The 26,610-nt window shown below is 37.5% G+C and overlaps 1 protein-coding gene across 3 annotated transcripts in view; it reads left to right on the top strand.

Moving 5' to 3' along the window:
* Clvs2 (clavesin 2) overlaps positions 1-16,507 on the top strand; it is a 103,213-nt gene extending 86,706 nt beyond the window's left edge. For all 3 annotated transcript variants that reach the window (XM_031380733.1, XM_031380735.1, XM_031380732.1), the window contains 2 exons: positions 2,375-2,595; positions 10,758-16,507. In XM_031380733.1, coding sequence (XP_031236593.1) covers positions 2,375-2,595; positions 10,758-10,845 — 309 coding nt within the window. In that variant the 3' untranslated portion in view covers positions 10,846-16,507. The remainder of the gene's footprint in view (positions 1-2,374; positions 2,596-10,757) is intronic.
* Positions 16,508-26,610: the final 10,103 nt, after the last annotated feature.

The following is a 26,610-nucleotide window of genomic DNA, read 5'->3' as shown; positions in this document are numbered from 1 at the left end:
CTTATCCTTTATCAGGATTTTATCCCCGATATTTTGGATGTGACTGGAATAGACGAGTGTGCGTAGCAAGCCTGTCCCTCCTGTGATCCCAGTTGTTTCACAACTCCTCAGAGTCCAGCTCTCTTTGTGATCCTGTGATCCTGTGATTCTGGGATCCTGGGATCCTTGTTGTTTCCAGGCTCCTGGGAGTCCAACTTTCTCTGTGTGATGCAGGCATGGGTAGGGAGCCAGAGCCCTGTCTTTGCTCTGGGTAGACGTGTAAGCTGGAAGTAACCTGTGCCTCTTGTTGGGCAGGGAGATCGTGTTTCACTGGTTCTTGTGGGGTCCAGTTACTCTGTGTGTTAGGAAAGATGATGTGGCCTTAACTGTGATCTTGGTTATGTCAGAGCTCCAGTACTCTGGGGCGTGTTAGAGCACCTGGGAGTGGAGCTTACTCAGAGTATTGTGAGACTAAGTGAGAACAGCCCAAGGTCTGTTCAGGGAAGAGATTCCTGCTCTTTCTTTCTACTGGAGGTAGACTCTAAAAGTTCTCTTTCCCCATTGTTGTCTCTTTCCCCATTTCATCTAATGTCCCTTCCTTTGAGTCCTGAGCCCTTCTCACTTCCCAAGTCTCTGGTACATTCTAGAGGGTTCCCCCACTTCTGACCTCCAGAGATTGTCTTTTTCCATTCTTTCTGCTGTCTCTCAGGGCCTCACTCCTGCCCCCCAATACCTCATCATGTTCCCCCTTTCTCCTTCCTGTCCCCTCCTCATCCAGGTCCCTCCTTCTCTCTGCCTACCATGATTCCTTTTTTCTCTCTCCCAAGTGGGATTGAAGCCTCCTCACTTGGGCCCTTCAGCTTTTTAACCTTCTTGAGTTCTGTGTCTTATATCCTTCCTATTATGTCCTTTTTTGGCTAATATCCACTTATTAGTGGGTACATACTATGCATGTCCTTTTGGGTCTGAGTTACTTCACTCAGGATGATATTTTCTAGTTCCATCCATTTGCCTGCAAAACTCAGGATGTCCTAGTTTTTAATAGCTGAGTAGTATTCCATTGTGTAAATGAACCACATTTTCTGTATCCACTCTTCCATTGAGGGATATCTGGGTTGTTTCCTTTTATGCCCATACATTGATGCATCTCTAAGCCATGATTTTTAACCTGGTTTAAAAAGGAGACATCATGAATTCCTTCTGTGGATCATGTTTCAAAAATGATCTAAGAGCGAATGGATGCCTGAATAACAGTTGTAGCTATATTACAACAGTGCGTTATTCTTGCCTCACACATTGGTACTGCATTAACAAGGTAGTAGTCAGGTAAGACTGCTGATGTCTTTTCCTCCCAAACAGTATACACAGCACCTTCAAAGACTATGAAATCCAGCCAGCAGGTAGGAAGTTTCCAGCTCAGTTCCAACTAGCTTTTTTTAAATCTAGAAATCACAGTGTGTGGTTTCCATTAGAGACCTTAGTGATGTGTATTATTAACTATTGAAAATTGTTTTATATTCACTGGTATAATCTTATTTCATGGAAAGTTTTGTTATGTCAACATGTTAATGAATGGAATTTTATAATTGCAATGTTAAAAATACTTTAAAATAGACATATTTAAGTGATTCTTAATAAAAAGAATGGAGAAAGCACTGACATTTGATGGAGATAACAAATAACTGAGATTATAGCTTGAGTTAGTTTTTATCTTATGAAAATACTCTGTTGACAATAATATAAATGATTCAATTATACTTATGATATGTTTCCTTTTCAAGTCATTTTTTAATTTTCATTTTGACAATCTCTAGGAAAAAGGGTGTTGGCAATAATACAGATCACACATCCTCTAGGATGTGGGCCTCACTCTGCTGCTTCTTATGAGTATGCTAATTTAATTTTCTTTACAGCATCCACTTCAAATTATGAAGCAACAGTAGAGCAGTTACAATATTCCTATTTTTATTGACAATAAAAAGAAATAGATATGGAGGCAGCTTTTGGCTTTGGAACTGATAAGGTTGAATGGGCAGCATTCATTATAAATATGACCATGTTTACACAGCCAACACCAAGGAGATGTGGAGCTTCGTTTCTGCTCATGGTCCTATCAAAGAAGCAGAAAATCAAGTCTTTGGCCCAGTGACTATCTGTCCTTCCAAAATCTAAATAATCTTGACCCTCAGGATCTTTATATGAAATGCTATATATAGCATTTGATGATGATGATGGTACAGTCTTGTCTGCTTAATAAAATAGAGACTTAGAGATTGTAAGAGACATATAAGCCTCTTGCATTTGTTTTTCTAGCTTCACCCCTTCCCCATGGCCTTTGGATTATAATTATTTTTTTCTATGTGTTTCCTCCCTGCCTCTCACCTTGTATTTCTAGATATTTTTGCATGGTAACAACCTGAACAGTCTACACCAACTAATTCATCCTGAGATCCTACCTTCTGAGTTTGGAGGAATGTTACCCCCATATGACATGGGTACATGGGCACGAACCCTGCTAGACCATGAGTATGATGATGACAGTGAGTACAACGTGGATTCCTATAGCATGCCTGTAAAGGAAGTGGACAAGGAGCTCTCCCCCAAATCCATGAAGAGGTATGCTATGGAGAGACCAGGAAGGGGCAAAGCTGCTTGGAGAAGGCAGTTTGAGTTTAACTCCCTCTCCCCACCATAAATATTTTAATTTTTGTGTCTTATTTCCTTTCTGATAGCAATTTAAAGTCTTATAGTGACACTGTTATTTTTCTTAGTATATATAATACCAATTAATAACTTAGAAAAGTCATAAGGGTCAAAAAGATACACACACAAAACATATACACACACATACACACATTTTTTGACTTTTTTTTATTAGATATCTTCTTTATTTACACTTCATCTGATATCCCCTTTCCTGGTTTCCACTCCAAAAACCCCCTATCCCATCCTTCCTCCCATTGCTCACCAACCCACCCACTCCCACTTCCATGTCCTGGCATTTCCCCTATACTGGGGCATCAAGCCTTCTCAGGACCAAAGGCCTCTTTTTCAATTGATGTGCAAAAAGGCCACCCTCTGCTACATATGCAGCTGGAGTCATGGGTCCCTCTATGCATACTCTTTGGTTAGGGCTGCAAGCTCCTTCAGCTACTTTGGTCCTTTCTCTAGCTCCCCATTTGGGAACTTTGTGCTCAGTCCAAAGGTTGTCTGAGAGCACCCATCTCTGAATTTGTCAGGCACTGGCAGAGCCTCTCAGCAGACAGCAGTATCAGGCTCCTGTCAGCAAGCACTTGTAGGCTTCCACAATAGTGTCTGGGTTTCATGACTGTATGACTGTATATGGAATGGATCTCCAGGTGGGGCAGTCTTTGGATGGTCTTTGCTTCAGTTTCTTTCCCACACTTTGTCTCTGTATCCCCTCCCATGGGTATTTTGTTCCTCTTCTAAGAAGGACTGAAGTATTCATACTTCGTTCTTCTGTCTTCTTGAGCTTCATGTGGTCTGTGAATTGTATCTTGGGTATTTTGAGCTTCTGGGCTAGTATCCACTTATTGCTAAGTATATATCATGTGTGTTCTTTTGTCCTAACTCATGATGATATTTTCTAGTTCCATCCATTTGCCTAAAAGTTTTATGAAGTCGTTGTTTTTAATAGCTGAATAGAGTTCCATTGTGTAAATGTACCACATATTCTGTATCCTTTCCTCTGTTGAAGGACATCTGGGTTCTTTCCAGCTTCTGGCTATTATAAATAAGGCTGCTATGAACATAGTGGAGCATGTGTCCTTATTACATGTTGGAGTATCTTCTGGGTATATACCCAGGAGTGGTATAGCTGGGTCCTCAGGTAGAACTATGTCCAATTTTCTGAGGAACTGCCAAACTGATTTCCAGAGTGGAGTACCAGCTCGCCATCCCACCAGCAGTGGAGGAGTGTTCCTCTTTCTCCACATCCTCACCAGCATCTGCTTTCACCTGAGTTTTTGATCTTAGCCATTCTGACTGGTGTGAACGCAATCCCCATCAAAATTCCAACTCAATTTTTCACATAGTTAGAAAGAGCAATTCTCAAATTCATCTGGAATAACAAAATATCCAGGATAGTAACAACCATTCTCAACAATAAAAGAACTTCTGGGGGAATCAGCATCCCTGACCTCAAACTGTACTACAGAGCAATAGTGGTTAAAACTGCATGGTATTGGTACAGTGACATGTAGGATCAATGGGATAGAATTGGAGACCCAGAAATAAAACCACACACCTATGGTCACTTGATCTTTGGCAAAGGATCTAAAACCATCCAGAGGAAAAAAAGACAGCATTTTCAACAAATGGTGCTGGTTCAACTGGCAGTTATCATGCAGAACAATGCAAATCGATCCATTCTTATCTCCTTGTACAAAGCTCAAGTCCAAGTGGATCCAAGACATAAAACCACATAAATCCAGATACACTGAAACTAATAAAGAAAGTGGGAAAAAGCCTTGAGTGTATGACCACAAGGGGAAATTTTCTGAACAGAACACCAACAGCTTATGCTCGAAGATCAAGAATTGTCAGTGGGTCCTCATGAGATTACAAAGCTTCTGTACGGCAAAGGACACTGTCAATAGGACAAAACAGCAAGATTGGGAAAAGATGTTTACCAACCCTACAGCCGATAGAGGGCTAATATCCAATATATACCAAGAAGTCAAGAAGTTAGATGCCAGAGAACCAAATAACCATACTAAAAATGGGGTACAAAGCTAATCAAAGAATTCTCAACTGAGGAATATCAAATGGATGAGGAGTACCTAAAGAAATGTTCAACACCCCTAATCATCAGGGAAATGCTAATCAAAACAAACCTGAGTTTCCACCTCACACACACACTTTCAAACACTACATTCAAACTTGTATTACCTGTTCAGTTTCTCTGTCCAGTCTGTTTGATGTTAGCCATTCTGTGTGCCAAGCTCTCTATTGTTATAGGTTTAATCATCAAAAGGTCAACTGTTGAGATATAGTCCATTTTCCTGTTTTGCCTCATAAAGGTTTATGCCTGTTTCTTTACGATAGTGGGTGGTAGAATGGCAGACACATGCTGCATAATTGCCTTTGCTCCTGCCTCCTGTAGCAAACAATATGACTGATTCTCAGGCATCTCCAGACCCAAGGAGAGTACAACATAACAATGATAACAGATAACTCACTCTAGTCATCATTCATAAAAGTGTGAGATTTCTAGCTACCTCAAGGAAGACACAGTTCAGTTGTCATGCTAAAGCCTTTCATGCACCTTTTTCTTATGAAAGCTTTGGTGGTTCTTCAGTTATGGCTTTGATTCAGGTAGTATCATGCATGGTCCTAAAAGACTCCTTTCCTTTCTCTCTCTTTCCCTCCCTTCTTTTCTGTCTCTGCCCATCTTTTTCTGTTTAGTTCTCTGTCTTTTTTCTCCATCTTTCTCTCTCTTCCTATCTCTCTGTGTCTCATGTGTATATGCATACATAATTATTTTTGTGTGATGATGATGATGATGATGATGATTATGTTTTGCTCACTACAGGCAATTGAACATCTCCTGGGAGTAAAAGTAAAGAAATGGAATGCTTCCCTGCAATCATTTCCTCACGTGTTAACAAGTTTGTCTTTAAGTCAACTTTAGGCTTCTGAGTTCCCTTCAGTTGACATCTGTATACAATAATTATCAGCAATCCTGAGGATTCATTAACCTCCTGAATTATTGTTTGATAGCTTGTGAAGAGTCTGTACTGAGTTGCATTTAAAATTGGAAAATGTGTCACTAAAACTTTGTATTTTTCCAACTGTAAAAGAGTCTCTAAAACAAAAATCCATAAAAGTAATTGCTGTTGGATAACTGTCACCTAAGAAAAGCAAGTCTACTGAAACTTGTCATTATATTCCACCATTTATGATAAAAAGGCACATAAGTGTTCCTCATTTAAATCAATATATTTATTTCTGACAGAAACTTATTAAAATATATTCTCAGTGTTTCTCCTCACTCTCTGTGTTTGTATGCTTGTTTGTGTGTTTGTGTCTGCATGTGTGTGTGTGTGTGTGTGGGTGTGTGTGTGTGTGTGAGTAATAGGGTTCATCTGGAGACTTTCAGATTGTTGAAAGAAAGCCTGTATACTCTGTTATGACTCTGTGACTTGCCTCTCTGGAAATGAGCTATATAAAGCTTAGGAAACATTTTCCCAATCTGTAGGTTGCCATTTTGTCCTGGTAACAGGATTCTTTGCCTTACAGAAGCCTTGCAATTTAATGAGATCTCATTTGTCTATAGTTGATCTTAGAGCCTCAGCCATTGATGTTCTTTTCAGGTCTCCTGTACTGATGTGTTCAAAGCTTGTGCTCACCTTTTCTTCTATTAGATTCAGTGTATCTGGTTTGATGTGGAGGTCCTTGATCCACTTGGACTTGAGCTTTGTACAAGGAGATAAGAATGTATCAATTTACATTCTTCTACATGATGGTCACAACTTGAGCAAGCACCATTGGTTGAATATGCTGTCTTTTTTTCCACTAGATGGTTTTGGCTTCTTTGTCAAAGATCAAGTGACCATACGTGTGTAGGCTCATTTCTGAGTCTTCAATTCTATTCTATTGATATATCTGTCTGTTTCTGTACCAATACCATGCAATTTTTTTTTATCACTGTTGCTCTGTTGTAGAGCTTGAGGTCAGGGATGGTGATTCCTCCAGAAGTTCTCTTATTGTTGAGAATAGTTTTTGCTATCCTGAGGTTTTTTTTTTTTGTTGTTGTTCTAACTGAATTTGAGAATTGCTCTCTTTATATCTTTGAAGAATTGAGTTGGAATTTTGATTGGGATTGCATTGAATCAGTATGTTGCTTTCAGTAAGTTCGCCATTTTTACTATGTTAATTCTGCAGATCCATGAGCATGGGATATCTTTCTATCTTCTGAGGTCTTCTTCAATATCTTTCTTCAGAGACTTGAAGTTCTTGTCATATAGATCTTTCATTTTCTTGGTTATAAAATATAAAAACTATAGTTTATACTATTTGTGACTATTGTGAAGGATGTGTTTCCCTTATTTCTTTCTCAGACCATTTAACCAATTCTACATCCAATAGAGGGCAAATATCCAATATATACAAAGAACTCAAGAAGTTAGACTTCAGAGAACCAAATAACTCTATTAAAAATGAGGTACAGAGCTAAACAGAGAAGTTTCAAGTGAGGAATCTTCATGGGCCAAGAAGAACTTAAAGAAATGTTCAACATCCTTATTCATCAGGGAAATGCAAAACAAAACAACTCTGAGATTCTACTTCACACCAATCAGAATGGCTAAGATTAAAAACTTAGGTGACAGCAGATGCTGGCAAGAATGTGGAAAAAGAGTAATATTCCTCCATTGCTGGTGGGATTGTAATCAGGGTTAGGGTTAGGGTTAGGGTTAGGGTTAGGGTTAGGGTTAGGGTTAGGAATCTGGAAAATTCCAGATTTCACTCTGGAAATAAGCCTGGCAGTTTCTCAGAAAATTGGACATAGTACTACCAAAGTACCCATCTATACCACTCCTGGGGATATACCCAAAAGATACACCCACATATAACAAGGACATATGCTCCATTATGTTTATAGCAGCCTTATTTATAATAGCCAGGAGCTGGACACAACCCAGATGTCCCTCAACAGAAGAATGGATTTGGAAAATGTGATATGTTTATACAATTGGATGTTACTCAGCTACTAAAAACAATGAATTAATTAAATCTTAGGCAAATGGATAGAACTAGGAAATATCATCCTGAGAATGTAACTCAGTCACAAAAGAACGCACATGTTATGTACTCATGGATAAGTAGATATTAGGGGAAAAAAAGCTCTAAATATCCATGATATAACTTACAAAACATATGACACTTAAGAAGAATGGAGAACAAAGTGTGGCTACTTCAGTCTTACTTAGAAGGGGGAAAATAATCACTCGTGGTTGAGGGAGCAAGGGACCTGGAAGGAAGAGAAGATGGGGAGTGAAAGAAAGGGAGGGTAGGGTTAGGTATTGGAATAGACAAGAGAGAAGGGTTAGGAAATTGAATAGAAATATGTAGCAGTGGGGCATGGGGAGCTGGGAGTAGCCACTAGAAAGTCATAGACACCAGGTAAGTGAGAGTCTCCCAGGACCCAAGGGGAGATAACTTTAGCTGAAATGACCAACAAATGGGAAATAAATTCTGTATAGACTACCTGCAGTAGATGGACATGGCCTCTAGTTGAATGATGAGGCCATTCACCCATCTCAAAATTTTTAACCCAGAATTATTCCTGTCCAAAGGAAAGACCGGGACATAAAAATGGAACAGGGACTGAAGGAAGGGTTATCCAAAGACTGTCCCACCTAAGGATCCATACATCTGCAGATTCGAAACCTTGACACTATTGCTGATACGAAGAAGAGCTCATTGTTACAAGCCTGGTATGGCTGTTCTCTGAGAGGTTCTACCAACACTTGACCAACACAGATGTGGATGTACACAGCCAACCATCAGACTGAGCATACGGATTCCAATGAGGGATATAGAGGAAAGACTAAAGGAGCTGAAGGGTATTGCAACCCCATAGGAAAAACAATATCAACTAACCAGACCTCTCAGAACTCCCAGAGACTAAGTCACCAACCAAAGATTGTGCATGGAGGCTCCAGGTACATATGTAGCAGAGGATGGCCTTATCTGGTATCACTGGGAGGGGAGGTCCTTGGTCCTGTAGAGGCTTGATGCCCCAGTGTAGGAGAATGCTAGAGAGGTGAGGTAAGAGTGTGTGAGTGGCTGGAGGAGCACCCTCAAAGAGGCCAAGTAGATGGGGGTGGGGATATGTGATGGGGGGTTTGTGGAAGGGAAACCCAGAAGGGGGGATATCATTTGAAATGTAAATGAATATTTCATTTTCTTTTATGAAACAATTGTTTATTAAATAAATAGTCTTTTCTAGTAAATCTTGTACTTCTTAATAATATAATTAGTTCCATTACATTCATTTTTATTAGGAAGTGCAATTATAATTTAGCTGAGAGAGTCTTCTGTTTTGGGAGTCAATGAAGTCTGCTAAGAGGCATATTGCTATAGAAAAAGCAATTGGGTGGAATGCAGCAGGTTGAAAGAAATTACTGGAGGGGGCTCTAAATAAAGTGCATGTGCCTCTTAATGCCATAGCCATTAAAATGGGTTCTTTCTGCCACTATATTAGCACTATAATAGTCATTTTTCCTTCCCATTTTATACATATATGTGTATATATGTACATGTATACATGTATGTATACATATGTATAACTGTATATGCATATGCATGTATATGCATATATGTATATATGCATGCATGTATGTATGTATGCACTGGTGTATATGTTTATATGCATATATGTATATGTGTAATATATGTACATATGTATATTTGCATGTGTGTTTATGTATATATATTCATAGTATATTCATATACACATACACACACACACATATATGTACATATATATTTGGGTTTTTCAAAGTGTGTGCTTCCTTTTCCAATCTATATTAAGTTATTGTATATTGTATATATTTATATTCCAAAAGATGCCTCCTTTCCTGGTAGCCCCTCCCCAAGTTCTCCCCTTCCATACCCCCTCCTCCACTTCTGAAAGTGTAGTCCCAAACCTGCCCTCCAGTGCCAACCTCACCCCCACGAGTATCTCTCTTCCCTGGGACATCAAGTTTGCACAGGATTGAGCACATCCTTCTGCACTAAGTCCATACAAGGCACTTCTCTGCTACACATGAGTCCAGGGCCATGAACCAGTCCAGTTACATTTCTTGGTTTTGGGCTTAGTCTCTGGAAGTTCTGAGGGGTCCAGGTTAGTTGACACTGTTTTTCTTCCTATAGAGTTACAATCCCCTTCAGCTCCTTCAGTTCTTCCTCTGACTCTTCCATAGGGGTTCCAACCTTAATTCAACGGTTGTCTGTAAGTATTTGCATTTGTCTCAGTCAGTTGCTGGTAGAGCCTCTATGAGGACAGCCATGCCACACATAATATGACCTCAGTAATAGTGTCAAGATTTCTTGTGCACACATTGGATGTATTTCAAGTTAGGCCGGTCACTGGGTGGCCTTTCCTTAAGTCTCTGCGCCACTTTTGTCCCTGCATTTCCATCCATGCTCTGACCAAATAAACATTTTTACTTTAAAAACCTTTAACTATTTTTGAAACATCCAAGCATAAGGTTTGCTTTACTTGGATACTCTAATGGAAAATATAACAAAATTGCATTGAAATTCTGATTTTTTTGGTTGACATAGTAATTCAAATTGAGAGATGATAAAGAAATAAGTTATAAATATTTTGGATTTGTCTTATAGGGTATTTTAAAGCAATAATTAAGCCTCTTACTGATGTCAAAATCATCTTCCCATTAGTTTCTTTTTACATCCAGAAATATTTTATCAGAAAATATCTGTCCTATACTATAAAATGTCAGTATTTCAAAGAGAATATTCTGGTTCAATTGTCAGGAGAACATCAATCTTATTATTCTTTGCATAGAACTCCTTGATGCTCATAACCTCAGAGGCCAGAGGGGATTGCTTGTTCACTCTAATGCCAAACTCTACATGTATAGCATCCACAGTTCATAAATCTCTTGATGCAGTGGAAGAGAATTCAGGGCCATAGGTGAAGCAGTGGTGAATTAAACAAAACTGAAGAGAATATTTGTGGGTAATTACTGGGGCTGACTAATTGACCTTGGCATTATTCTTTCCAGATCTCAGTCAGTAGTGGACCCTACAGCACTGAAACGCATGGATAAAAGCGAAGAAGAAAACATGCAGCCTTTACTTTCTCTGGACTGAGAACGTCTCCACCCCTACCCCATGGATTAAAAATGGGAGGTCCTGGTTTTCAGCAACAGGGACAGCACTGTGGGATTTACCTGCTGGAAAATGTTATTCATGTTTATATAGCATAATTCATAAGGCATCTGGCTTTCACATTTGCCTAAACCATGGGTGCCCTGGGCTAGATTTTAAAAAGTCAATAATTTATTCTGTAAGTGCCAAGTTCTTTGTAAATACAATATCGTCATCACATCTAGTTTGTAAATTTTGTTAGTAATTTAATTTGGGAAAGATTGACTCACATGTTTGAGCCAGTGATACGGACTAAAATAATGGAGCATAAGAACACATACCCTATGAAATTTCGTTAAAGGAATCCCTGTTTCCTACGAAGCCATTTATCTGCTCTCATAGTGATTGTTTCAATGTTTTTCTCCAAAACACTGTCTATAGTCAAACATACTTTGGTCACAGGAAGATCAATTACTTCCCAGAAATTGTTAAGATTAATGTTTTCCTGTTTAGTGTTTAGCGATTTTTGTTTCAGAAGAGTTTTTCTGGAAACATCACTGACTGCTTTCTGAAGAAAAAGAGTGACTGATGAGCTGGGAAACCGAACCAAACATGAGCTCTTCTCTGTCCTTTGATTTGGACACTTTTCAAGAAAATATGTTAAGATGAGGAATTCTGAAAAAGAATGTTTTGTTTGTTTGTTTGTTTGTTTGGTTAGGGTTTTTTGTTGTTGTTTGTTTTGTTTTGTTTTGTTTTTGTCTAAATGCCTGTCTTCACAATATTTCTTTACTTAAGTTCCCATTGTAACCCCTGTCTGATGTACTTTAAAATATATCTTCATCCAAAGTCTTTGACAAAGTAAATGAGAGTTCCTGAATCATTTTGACAGACAATTTTTAAACATAAAATTTATCACTTTCAGCTAATTTCAGATCATTGTGGAAGTGTTGAAAAATATAAATATTTACTTACAATATACATAGTTTTATTAGCTTCTAATAAATTCTTGATATGACAGGCATTGAGATGTCATGAAAAATAACTGTTGGTGAAGTAAATATAAATGAGACCATTTGACAGACTAAGGACACGCATTCAAGGGATTTTAGTACATCATAAAATGAAATCTTGAATATGTATCATCCTAATAAATATGGTTTTACTTTCTTTTTAAGAATCAACAAATCTAAATGTGATATAGGTACCAGGCAATGAAGAGAAAAAGAGTTTTTCTTGAGTTTAAACTAATTATCCTATTGTTCTTTCATGCTCATGTTTTCTTTTGAGAAAAGATGAAAAGAATAGCTGGTCAGTGGTGGTGCATGCCTTTAATCCCAGTGCTTGAGAGGCAGAGACAGGTGGATTTCTGAGATCGAGGCCAGCCTGGTCTACAGAGTGAGTTCCAGGACAGCCAGAGTGACACAGAGAAACCCGGTCTCGGAAAAAAAAAATAGATGACATCTGGCAGATATAATTATAAGTGATGGAGAACATTGATGAAAGCATATAACAGTTTGAATCTAAACTCAAATTTGTATGTAATTTAAAGACTTATTTTATAAATTGTATAATTACACCCAATGCTAAACATCTTAATTTAAATGTCTAATTCTTGTGTAGAAAGGCAGCAATTTTATCACATTCTTGTCATGATGAATTTTGAGATTGAGAATTTACCACTCTTTGTTCAAAAGAAAAATATCTCCAAAAACTTTTGAAATCCAGTATATGTAAAGGCATCTCACAGTTTTACATAGACCATAGCCAAAAACTCCAAAAAAAATACAATTATAATTATGCATCCCTAAATCTCAAAGTTGAATCAATAGATCAATCCACAGTAACATAGGCTACCTAATGCTTACAAAATTACAAGTTTTTTAAAGCTACCTTATTCTTAAAGAATAACAACCTTCAGTTGTGTGTAGAGTAATAGTGATTGATGGTCTGGGTAGTCTGTCCAACCTCATGTCAGAGATTGGAATGAAATGGGGATTAAAAGCCAAGGCAATTCTATTTGAGAAGAACTGATGCACCATTTACTGATGTATAAATTTCTACCTGACATAGATTCTGTTATAAACATGCAGCTGGCACTAGGAGTCATTGGAATAAAGCAAGAATAATGTAATCACAGGCAGGCGGTCTCCTACTCTTGACATGGATCATTTCTTGACATTTTTCAGAATTCTACCAGCTTCAGAAGTCACCCAACATGGCCAACATCCTTCTCCTATTGTAAAGTTAGTGTCACATATAAAAAATAACTAGTATCATCTACACTTTCTCCTAATCCCACATTTGCCAGGCATCTGCTTCTCTTTACATGAGCAACTGAAAGTTGTCTAGATGGTATACAATGCTTTTAAAATGAATGAACACATTAAAAGAATGATGACTTTTGATTTTCCAGCCATGGGTTGAAAGCTTTTTAGTCAATGATATTTATTCAAATTTATAAAATGTGTGCAGGCAAACTTTCCCGCATGTAGTGTTGTACATCATGGTACATGATCTAGTGAAAAAGCATTCCAGTATTCTTTCACTAGATGGTCTTGATGGATTCTACTCTTTACTTTCAATCCTATAGTTTATCTTTTAAATGGTCTCATTACTTGACATTTGTGAACTTCAAAGAGATACCACTTCAATTTGTAATAGTTGGCAATTGTTTGTTCTTTCTAATAATGGTGATGGACATCGACCCCTGTCCTGAGTGTACCAGACAGATACTCTATCCTTGAGCCCTATGCTAAATCCCAATTTATTTATTTATTTTTTACTTTGTCAGTTCCATTGTTTATATCTTTCAGTTGTTTCAAAAACAACTGCTTCCAAAACTGGCTTAGAAAAAAGAATACTTCTTACTATTGGTGACACAATTTGTTGAATTTGCTTATTTAGTAATAAGGTAATACCATAACACATACTCTAAGGAATATGAAGATGTGCCTCTTTAAATAGACAAAAGTATCAGTAATGACATATTCAATTTATTTGCACTCTCAAAGAAAATCAACATATGTTCTTCAGTATTGTAAAAGTAACATGTAGATATCGCTTGAAGAATGATATCCAAGGATGTGGTTTAATGATTTTCATACAGTATTGTCTGTTATGCAAGATGAAAGCAGTAACTTCAACCCATACTATTTGAAACAGAGCACTATGTTAAAATATTATAAAGGTATTAAGTAAATTTTTTCAAGCAAGGTGTCAAAATGGGGAAATAGTTTGCATTTGTGTAGGCAGAAGCATTCCAAAAGCCACATCATAGAAAACGTTCATTATACATATTAAAGTTTTCATAGCCCTAAAGAGAAAAACCATATAAAGTGTTCTCTTTCATATGGATATGCAAGTCATATGGTTCAATCAAGCATTTAAGGTTTCTGTAACATTCCCAAGGGAACAGAACAGATAGTATAGACCATGAAAGAGGAATCACTTAGGAAACCGTTGGAACCAGAGCAAGCTGTTTCTATTTCCACACACAACTTTAGGTTTATCACCATACCTATGGTCCTTTAAGGATGCTTTATTGAGAAAGTCTGCTGAGAGACTGTATATCTGCTGCTTTCATTGAGTACATATATATTACCTACTCCTTGACAAGTTGTAATGAGCCATAATGGGATTCCAGAAAGATTATCAACACACAGGATAAAATGACCAAACTTAAGTCCCAGCATGTGCTAATTCAACTTTTAGTGCATATGTTATTGATACTTGACATCACCAGCCCATAGGCTTTCCAGTTTAGACCTCCTATGTGCACAGGGAGCCTAAAGTAAACGTGCTCTTGGAACTTGTGAGGCTGTTTCAAGAAAAGGCATTCATGGAACAAATGGACTTTTCTATTTTTTAGCTGAGGAAAACAGCTTCTAATGTGCTACTGCAATGACTGGTCATTGCCGAGCACTTCATATTGGGTGGATAAATAGAAATTCAAGCAGGCCTTGCCTTTGCATCATGATTAGCTCATGGGCTGATTTTACAGTATGGAGAAGAGATTTTATGCACCCAAGGTTTTAGTTTATAAGAATCCAGAGGTTACTTTAGTCCTACACATACTGTTATAAGGCTTGTTACTTAAAAAAAATATTGGAATGAATCCACCTAGACTGTAGATAAAAACAAAATTTAATTTCTGAGTAATAAAATGCTCAAATTTGACCTGTTGTTCAAAGGAGTACAAATGTTACTATAGAAATGAAAATCATTTAGAAACCAAATTGTTGTAATAACTGCATTTTAGAGCAAGGCTTGGCAAATGTTGACAATGTAGAAGGTATTTGTCATTATTTGATTCAGTTTCAGATCTCCATGCAAATTTTTCTGTACTTTATGTTTTCAGAATTGTTGAATATGACATTATTATTTTTGTGAATAAAATAGACCTAGGTAAAACCTAACTAAAGTTAAACAATATCTTTAGCATGACCCAGTCCTCAACTATTTTGAAAAATCTCAATGATATCTATATAACTGATATCACCACAGGTTCAAGCCATTGTCTTATTTCTGATCTAGTTTTGTTTTAGACTTTGTGTTATTGCACGATGTTTTTTCTAGTTTCAAACTTTTATGATAAACAAAATACTTTTAAAAATAAAGCTAAAAATGCATATTCTTTGTCCTTAAGGTTCCAATAATATTTACAATGAAATTATACAAGTGTAGCAAAAGTGCCAAACACTTTATTATTTGACTTAAATGTATTAACTATTTCTGTTATTTATTGTTTGTACTCCATTATTCATTATTTACTATCTGATTTCTTGAGGGAGTTGTTTGTGGCAAAGCACTTTGATAAAACATATCTCTTACATTCTAGGAATCTGAGAGTTTTGCAGGACTTCATATTAATAAAATACATATTAATAAAATACATTGAGTTCACTGAAGTTTTAAGAATGCTATCCTACTGTGTGCTCAACCTCTTTGTTCAATTTTCTCTGATCAATGTAAAAACCAACCTCAATTGCCTTGGATTTCCCATGTATTCAACTTTTGCAATCTATGATAATACATATCTGTAATCTTAGCTACTCTTCCATGCCCTGACATAGAACAATGTATTTGTATCATTTACTGAAAACAACAGAGTTGCTGAAAACAGTCTAAAATGAATATCCACCATGAATTTTGAGCATAAATTTGAATGTTGATTAAGAAACAATGATGTTCTTAGTACTGTTTGCTGTTCGGTCAGTTGGGATATGTTTAAGCAAATGCCTTATTCTCTTGTAAAATCATGATAAAGATTTCTGTAAAATATCCCTCATCCTTTTTCCATTAGATGTTTTTTATGCTGGTCAGTAAAGCAAACCAAATTGCTTTGGTAGACCCAGAGACAGTCACACAAACAGACAGACACAAGACAGTCTTCAATCAGGGACAAATTCAGACTCATGTAATGGAGAGACAGAAGCCAGAAGATACTGGGAGCATAGAGAATTCAAATATGGACTCTCTCTTAGTTAAATGACTCCAAAGAAAAATGCTTTTATTACTTTTCTTAGAAATGTAAAAAGGATGCAATACTAGTAATGTCGAGTAAACTTTTGATAAGTGTAATGTACTCAGTAATTTATTCTAACAAAGAATTAAAAAATGAAAAACAATTATTTTTGGTAAGAATACAGTTCTGTCAACTGTATTTGTTTTATATAGGGCATCCATTGAGTTTTTAGGTGTTGGATGGGCTTCATCTGAAAAAAATGATCATTTTTAGTGAAACATATGAAAAGTGCATAAGAATTTTATTTAAAGAAATTATTCTTTCCTCCCTGGGCAAGAATATTTTATTTTTTCTAATATTTGTATATTCAAAACAATGGGAAATATATAATTTGCTTCAGTAAGATGCTACTTAGCATCTGATCACTTACAATCCTTCAACAGCGTGTGAAGAAGGTAAAACAGTGTGTATTGAAGAAAATATCCTTATACATGGCATAACTTTAACTTCCTCATAGAAAACAACTGGATTAAACAGCAGTTCAAATTCAGAAATTAGGATTATAAGAACATCCATATTTATTTAGGTAAATACCATTGAAAATAATTTTAAGAGGAAATATTAAGTAAAATAAAATTATTCAGCTTGATTTAAGAGTTAGTATTCTACCAAACTTCCAATTTTCTATTGTATGTTTGTGCATGTGTGTGTGTATATGTGTTTAATCATTACCTTAATGTTTCCTTTTCTTTTTTTATGAAGCCTATTAAATCAACACTACATTTCTCATTTAGTGAATGTTTCTTCAAAACAGAAACTACATTCAAATAAGAAGATGAGGCCATCAAATATTAGGCAGGAGGTGGTTCAGAGAGGATTAACTCTGAACACATATGTGTTTTTAACTTCTATTTTTCTTTTATTGATACATTTTTATACAATATATTCTGAATATAGTTCCTCTCCCTTAACTCCTCTAAGGTCTTCCCACCTCATCCCCCATCTGAATGCAAATTCTTTCTGTCTCTACTTAGAAAATAAGCAGGCATCTAAAAAAAAATAATAAAATAAGATAAACAAAACCAAACAAGCTGGAATTGGACAAAATATCCAAACAACAGAAGAAAAAGAGACAAAGAAAAAGCACAAGGAACATGCAGAGACACACGATTGTACATATAGGAAACTTCATTTAGGGATGAGAGATGTTGGAGCAATATCATTTACATTGCCTTCATACATGCACATAGTTTTTTTTTGTTAGATATTTTATTTATTTACATTTCAAATGTTATCCCCTTTCCTGGTTTCCCCTCCAGAAACCCCCTATCGCATTCCCTCTCCCCCATTTCTATGAAGATGCTCCCCCCCCCCCACCTACCCACTCCCAATTCACTGTCCTTGCATTCCCCTACAGTGGGGTATAGAGCCTTCACAGGACCAAGTCCTCTCCTTCCATTGATACCCAACAAGGCCTTTCTCTGCTGCATACACAGCTGGAGTCATGGGTCTCTTCATGTGTACTCCATGTATGTATTTTAAGAAGCATGTACTGTATTAGATTTCATGTGGCCCTCAAATGACCTCTAATTTTAGTTGTTGATCCCCAAAATTCTTCCACTGCTTTCTCCCTCTTCCTATTTAATTCCCCCATTCCTATACCACTCTCCCTCATGCATCCATAACTATTTATTTCCCCTTCCCATCTTTCCTTCCTATTCCTGTACTATACACCTTACTTCTGTGGTTATACTTATTATAGCGTGCTTATTGAAGAGTTGGCTTAATTTGCTCCTTAATTTTTAGTATTGTCATTGTGTTTCTATTTTATTTATTTCAGTCCTGAGTTTGATTTTGTTTTCCTTACCAAACACTCCTACTGGATTTCACTTTTTTCCCTTTTGTTCTAGAATTGTCATATATGCCATTGTTACTAATATGAGATCTATCCAATTTTTATGTAGCCACTTAATGCTGTTAATTTGTCTTTTAGAACATTCATTGAGTTGCATAAGTTTGGGTATGTTGTATATCCATTTTCATTAAATTCTAAAACCATCTTTAGTTTCTTCCCTAATTTCTGCCCTGCCCCATTTTTCATTAGTTAGTGAGTTATTCATTTTCCATGAGTTTGTATGATTTCTGTTATTTCTTTTTTGACCGATAGCTTTAATCCAAGGTGATCAGATAGAATACAGAGAGTTATTTCAGTTTTCTTGTATCTGTTGACATTTACTTTGTGTCAAGTTTGGAGAAATCCCCATGAGCTTCTGAGAAGAAAGAATTTCTTTGTGTGTGTTTGGTGAAATTTTCTGTAAATATCTGCTATGTCCACTTGATTTATGATGTCATTTAGCTCCAGAACTTTTCTATTAAGCTTTTGTCTGGATGATCTGTCTATTGGCAATAATGGGTATTGAAATCAGCCACTATTATTGTGTGAGAGTCAAAATGTTATTCTACTTATCCTTACTACTGCTTCTTTTCTTTCTCCATTAATTAATTAGTTATTTTACATCCCCATCACAGCTCCCTCCTCCAAGTTCCTCCTCAGAGTCTTCACCTCCATTTCTACTCCCTTTCTTCTCTGAGAGGGTGGGGCCTTCTGGGTATTTGTCTACCATGGGGCATCAAGTCTATTCATGGTTAGACACATCCCCTTCCTCTGAGGACAGACAAGGCAGCTCAGTTAGGGAATGGATTATACAGATAAAAAATGACTTTAGGAATAACTCCTATTCTGGTCGTCATGGGACCCACATGAAGACTAAGTTTATGTTCTGATACTTATGTGATGGGGATGGGGCTTGGTATGGTCCAGCCCATGTATGCTCTTTGCTTGGTAGCTCAGTCTCTGAGAACCCACAAAGGTTAAGGTTAGTTGACCCTGTTGGTCTATCTGTGGAGTTCCTATCCTCTTCAGAGCTTTTGCAGGGGCTTTTTCCTCAACTCTTCTATAAGAATTCCTAAGCTTTGTCCAATGTTTGGCTGTGGGTCTCTGTATTGATTTCAGTCAGCTTCTGGGTGAAGACTCTCAGAAAACAGTTGTTAGATACCTGTCTGCAAGCTGGCGCACACCTTTAAACCCAGCACTTGGAAGGCAGAGGCAGGTGGATTTCTGAGTTCAAGGCCAGCCTGGTCTACAGAGTGAGTTCCAGGATAGCCAGGGCTATACAGAGAAACCTTGTCTCGAAAAAACCAAAAAACCAAACAAACAGAATATCACTTCTAGTGTCAGGGATTGGTGCTTGCCCATTGGATAGGTTTTAAGTTGGACTAGTTATTGGTTAGCCATTCCTGTAGTCTTTGTTCCATATTTGTCCCTGCGTTTCTTGTAGACATGACAAAGTTTTGGTCAAAGGTTTTAAACTGTGGGCTGGTGTCATTTTCCCTATGCTATAGAGCCTGCCTGGCTACAGGACATGTCCCGTTTCTTTTATGAACCTTGTGTTTGGTTCATAAATGTTTAGAATTACAATATTCTCTTGACGGAGTCTTCTTTTGTTGAGTATTTAGGCCTTCCCTATATCTTCTACTTAGTTTTTGTTTGCAGTCTATTTTGTGAGACATGAAGATATCTACACCAGTTTATTTCTTGGTCAACTCTCTTAGAATATTTTTCTTTCATCATTTTACACTGAAATGATGTTTCCTTGATGTTAAGGTCAGTTTCTTGGGTGCAATAAAAGGCTGGATTGTGTTTTCAGATTCAATCTCTTAGTCTATGCCTTTTTGTTGGTGGATTAAGACCAATGATAAGTGTTAGCAGTGAGCAGTGTTTTTTGATTACATTATTTTGTTGTGGTGATGTAGGTTTTGGCCCTGTCTGTTGATTTACTGGTCTGATTATTTATTCCTTGTTATTTTTCTTGGATGTGTTTTTTTTTTTTCAAATTCAATTTTTCCTTCTAGCACCTTTTGTAGAGCTTGATTTACAGATAAATACTTTGTGAATTTGGTTTTATTGTGAATGTTTTTCTTTCTCTATTTATTGTGATTGAATGTTTTGTTGTATAATCTAAGCTGTTATCTTTGTTGTCTTAGAGTTTGTATAACATCTGTCCAGGCACTTTTGGTTTTTAAAGGCTCCATTGTAAAGTCTGATGTCATTCTAATAGGGACAAGGAGTAGACCAGAGACTGAAGGAAAGGCCATCTAGAGACTGTCTGACCTAGGAATCTATCTTATCTGCAGACACCAAACCTGGACACTATTGCTGATGCCAAGAAGTGCTTGCTGACAGGAGCCTGGTAGGGCTGTCCCCTGAGAGAGCCTGACCAATACAGATGCAGATGCTCGAAGCTAGCTATCCATTGGACTGAGCACAGGAACCACAATGGAAGAGTTGGGAGGATGTCTGAAGGAGCTGAAGGGGTACAAACCATAGGAAGAGCAACAATGTCAATGAACCAGAACCCATAGAGCTCGCAGGAACTAAACCACCAACCAAAGAGTACATACACACAGAGGGATCCATTATTCCAGCTGCATATGTAGCAGAGGATGGCCTTATCTGGCATTGATAGGAGATGAGGCCCTTGCTCCTGGGAAGGCTCAAGTGTAGGGGCATGCAAGGGCAGTGAGGCAGGAGTAGGTGGGTGGGAAAACTCCATCATAGAAACAGGGGTAGAGGGTGGGTAAAATGGGTGGGGGTTGAGGATGGGAAACTGGGAAAGGGAATAGCATTTGAAATGTAAATAAATAAAATAACCAATACAAAATGTTTTTGGTCTCTTCCCCTTACAGCTTTTAATACTCTTTTTGTCCTGTATGTTTTGTATTTTGATTATTATTTGTCATGGGGAACTTTTCTAGTTTAGCCTATTTAGTGTTCTGTATGTTTCTAGTCCCATGATAAGCACCTTCTTTTATATGCTGATTTTGTTTTGTGATCTTGTTGGAAATATTTTCTGTGCCTTTGACCTGTGTTTCATCTCCCACCTCTATTCCTATTATTTATAGATTTTTGTCTTTTCGTGGTGTCTTAGATTTCCTGAATGTTTTTAGATTTAGCATTTTCCTTAAATGAGTTGTTCCTGTCTTACCTATAGTGTGGATTTTTATTATGTTGGTTGGCTTGTCTCTGAGTATACTTCTTGAATTACTAAATTTTTCCTTTCTAGTTTTCCCTATGATTGGGTTTACTTTAGTGTTTTTATTTCAACTTTTATATCTTGAACAGCTTTCTTCATTTCATTACACCCTTTGTATTTTCATAGAGTTTATTAATTGGATTTATTTATATCCTTTTAAAAGTCCATAAGCATATTCAGAATAGCTTTCTTGAAATCTTTTTTTTTTTATGCTTCAATTATGTTCCATTTCTTAGGGCCTACTGCACTAGTGTTGCTAGGATCTAGTGGAGATATATTTTCCTGGCTGTTACTGATTGTGTTTTTATACTGGCATTTAAGCATCTGGATTGTGGATGATCATAATTCCTGGTGCTGATATCTAGTCTTGTGTGGGTTTGTCTGTTTTATTGGTTGTGTGTGTGTGTGTGTGTGTGTGTGTGTGTGTGTGTGTATGCTGAGTTCCTTGGTTTCTCTTACCCTCTCTGGTTCTTAGGACATGTGGTATCTATAGGTTGCCTGGTAGAATGTTTCTGATATTCTACTAGATTTGACCAGTGAGGGTCTCATGTAGAATGTGTTTCTATGCTTTAGGAAATGACACTAAGGTATGGGGATGGGATACAAGTGAAAAGACTGAGGTGGTTGTTAGGAGGGTGTACAATTGGGACCTAGATAGACTTCTTAAAATGGGGATAAAGAGAGGGAGAGGCCACAATCAGTGGTCTGCTACAAACTGGAAGTCAGTTTGGTAAATAATAATTGGAGAAGAGAAGGGAAAGGAGAGATCACCTACTTCACTCATTCCCTGGCTAGCCTGACTGGCAGGTTTCTAAGGAGTGCCTATTGGTGTTGGTGGCAGAGATAAATGGAAAAGGTGATGGAGAAGGCTGTGGGAGATCTGTGTAATTTACTCAAAATAGGGCAGAGAGAAAGAGGAGGCTGCAGCAGGAGGTCTTCTACAGAGCAGGGAATGAGATTGTGGGTTTAGAATTGGAGAAGAGGGTGCAGAATGAAAATAGCCTATCTGATTCCATGGCTCTAGTGTGTAGCAGGTTTCCTATGAATGCCTGCATTAATTGGTAGATTAGATAAACTTCTACATTCTTTTTTATTGTTTTACTTACATTCTGAATGTTGTCTTCCTTCCCGGTTCCCCCCTCCAACAGTTCTTCATTCCTTTCCCCAACCCTTTGCCTCTAAGAAGGTGTTCCACAGCAACCACATCCATCCTCATAATCCACTCATCCACTCCCACCTCATCCACCCCCAATCCCCTGCAAACTTGTATATTCATGGAAGACAAGTCAGGTAATGAGATAAAATAAAACATATAACAAAATCTCTCTCTGTAAGATATTTAATGACTTTATTTAGCTCAAACTTAAGAATTTGTTTTTCATGTATGTTTTTGAGGTCATTTAGAATCAACACTGCCTCAAGTCCAAGTGGATCAAGGATCTACACATAAAACCAGATACACTGAATGTAATAGAAGAGAAGTGGAGAAAAACCTTGAACACATGGACACAAGGGAAAATTTCCTGAACAGAACAGAGTTTATGTTCTGGGATCAAAAATCAACAAATGGGACTTCATAAAATTGCAAAACTTCTATAAAGCAAAGGACATTGTCAATAGGACAAAATGGCAACCAACATATTAGAAAAAGACCTTTACCAACCCTACATCCAATAGAGGGCTAATATTCAGTATATACAAAGAACTCAAGAAGCTAGACTCTAGAGAACCAAATAACCCTATTCAAAAATGGAGAACAGAGCTAAACAGAGAATTCATCAAATGGATGAGAACTACCTAAAGAAATGTTCAACATCTTTAGTCATCAGGGAAATGCAAATCAAAACAACCCTGAGATTCCCCCTCATACCAGTCAGAATGGCTAAGATCAAAAACTCAGGTGACAGTAGATCCTGGCAAAGATGTGGAGAAAGAAGAACACTCCTCCATTTCTGGAGGGATTGCAAACTGGTACAACCACTCTGGAAATCAGTCTGGCAATTCCTCAGAAAATTGGACATAGTTCTACCTGAGAACCCAGCTATACCACTCCTAGGCATATACCCAGAAGATGGTCCAAAATGTAATAAGGACACATGCTCCACTATGTTCATAGCAGCCAGATTTATAATAGCCAGAAGCTGGAAAGAACCCAGATGTCCTTCAACAGAGGACTGGATATAGAAAATGTGGTACATTTATATAATGGAATACTACTCAGCTATTAAAAACAATAATTTTATGAAATTCATAGGCAAATGGATGAAACTTGAAAATATTATCCTGAGTGAGGTAACCCAGTTACAAAAGAACACATACAGTATGCACTCACTGATAAGTGGGTATTAGCCCAAAATTTCAGCATACCCAAGATACAATTCACAAACTATGTGAAGCCCAAGAAGAAGGAAGACCAAAGTGTGGATGCTTTAGTGCATCTTAGAAGGGGGAACAAAATGCTCGTAGAAGGAAATATGGAGACAAAGTTTGAAGCAGAGACTGAAGGAAAGTCCATCCAGAGATTGCACTACCTGGGGATCCATCCCAAATACAGTCACCAAACCTGGACACTATTGTGGATGCCAGGAAGTACTTGCTAAAGGGAATCTGTTATGTCTGTCTCCTGAGAGACTCTGCCATAGCCTGACAAATACAGAGGCAGATGCTCACAACTAACCATTGGACTGAGTGTGAGGTACCTGATTGAGGAGTTGGAGAAGGGACTGAAGGAGCTTAGGGGGTTTGCATCCCCATGGGGAAAGCAACAGTGTCAACTGGCCAGACCCCCAGAGCTCTTGGAGATTGGACCATCAACTAAAGAGTACATATTGAAGGGACCCATGGCTCAGACGACATATGTGGCAGAGGATGGCCTTGTTGGACATCAGTGGGAGGAGTCACCCTTGGGCTTGAGGGGGTTAGATACCCAAGTGTAGGGGAATGCTAGGGTGGGAAGATAGGAGTGGGTGGGTAGGGGAGCACCCTCATAGAGGCAGGGGGAGGAGGAATGGGATAGGGGTTTCCAGAGGGGAGACCTGGAAAGGAGATAACATTTGAAATGTAAAAAAGAGAAAATATCCAATAAAAAAGTTAAAAAAAGAATCAACACTGCTACTTCCTAAAGTCACCTCAAGAGGAAGGAACCAAGTTCTTAGCAGCCACTGCAACTGTCTCCTTAGTGGGACAAGCTGGAAATGCAGGAGCATTTTGTACTTTATGTTACATAAAGTCTTTTCTTCAAGATTTTTTTCTCTGTGTAGCCCTGGCTGTCCTGGAACTCACTCTGTAGACCTGGCTGGCCTCATATTCAGAAATCCACCTGCCACTGCCTCCCAAGTGCTGGGATTAAAGTTGTGTGCCACCACTGCCTGGTTCTTTTCTTCAAGATAAAGGACAAGATTTACTTCAAGCATACTTGTCTTTTAAAAATGCTGTTATGTGCACATAAGCAAAATTCACTTAGTTTTGCTTAGTTTTGTGACTAGAATGTTTGCATGATAATTTAAAAATATATAAAATGTATTAGTATATAAGCTTGAAGTACTAAAACATTTTGAGACATTCTTGGAAAATGGAATTCATGGAGAAGACATGTTCGATTTTGTTTTAGATTTGTTCTCAAGTCCATAGAGATGTCCAAAGCGTCTCTAAAACCAAACTTCACGTCATCTCTGACCTACTTCCTTTTTAGTTTTACATTACCAACTACTAGTTCCCACCTTCTGATGTCTAGGCCTAAGATAAGCACAGTGATCCTGTGTGTATTTCCTTATTTTTCTCAATTTTTATGCCACCATCTAACTCACACTATTGGCTTTTCTCTTCAATATACACACACACACACAAACTCCCACAGTCACACACACAAACATACACTCATCTGAATGCATACGCATGGAGGAGAGCACTCTGAAAATGTGTCTCACTATCCTGAGGATCCTGTTTGCCAGTTATAATATTTTTCACCTAGAGTCTTTCCATAATTCCCCATAATATTATTTGCTTCTCCCTTTTGTCCCCAAGTCCATTTTCAATGTTAGTAAGTATAAGCCTATTAAAATGTAAGTCAGATATTATCATTGTTTCAAAAAATCCTCTGAAAGTGAAACCCAAAGTCCTTATGATGAAGTATGAGGGGGGTGATACTGCAATGTCTGTAACTTCCACTGTAGCAGAAAATAACTTTGGTAGCATGTTCCCATGTTGACTGCAAAAGTAGTTGTTAAATACTTTACATTTTGACAACTAAAGTCTCCCCCTTTCATCTCTGAGTTTTCTTGGACCATCTTTAAGAATCTCTTTATTCTATTATATTGTTATAAAATACTATTTCTGCTTTCCCAGGAACTAACCTAGTATACTTCCACCTCATGACATTAATTTTCTATTCCATTGTTCTCTTTCTTGGCTTGGTCCTTCAACTCCTTCAGGTCTTCATTTAGTGTGCTGGTCTCATGGGGGCCTATTTATAATAAAACAAAACTTCATAGACTTCTGTTCATACTCTGTTCATTCCCCATGACATATCTTGGTGAAACTTCCTTCTGATTGACTGAATTTGCATCTTTACTAGTGCAACATTAGTTCCACAAGGGCAGAGATTTGAGGCTGTTTACTGTTGAATTGCTGGAATCTTGTCCAGCACCTCTTAGCAAATCCAAGATTTAATTATGACTTTAAATGGCTTAAGTTATAACACATAATAAGACAATAATATGCATTTGAAGAAAATGTTTTATCTTCTTTTCTTTTTTTTATGTCCTCATATTTTTAAATTGAGGTATTTTGTCAACACTTAGTAACATCTCCACACATTAGTTTAAACAAGGTAGAAATTACTATTTTACCAACAGCGAGGGTCAGGATAGAATCCAGTGCTGGCTGGTTTAGTCACTCAAGGACAGTGTAGAGAAACCAGGATATTCTTTGCTCTTTTTTTCTCTTACATCTTGGTAGTGTGTTTTCATTAGACCTATGGGCAGATGACCTCTTTGCATGTATCGGATCAGAAAGGATGATAAATCATTCTTTCTCACACTTTTCTATTGAGAATGAAGACATTTTCTCCCCAAATCCCTCAGCAGGTTTCATGCTTCTTAGTAAAAATGCATGCCTGGAGCAATCCTGGGGCAGGGGTTTAGCCCTAACATAACTGGTTTAGGAAGATTTTCTGTTTGTTCCACTGAACTCTGCTGCCCTGTGCTTTTTTTT

The sequence above is a fragment of the Mastomys coucha genome, unplaced genomic scaffold, assembly GCF_008632895.1.
Source record: "Mastomys coucha isolate ucsf_1 unplaced genomic scaffold, UCSF_Mcou_1 pScaffold2, whole genome shotgun sequence".
NCBI classification, from domain to species: domain Eukaryota; kingdom Metazoa; phylum Chordata; class Mammalia; order Rodentia; family Muridae; genus Mastomys; species Mastomys coucha.
This window is presented reverse-complemented; position numbering and strand designations above follow the sequence as displayed.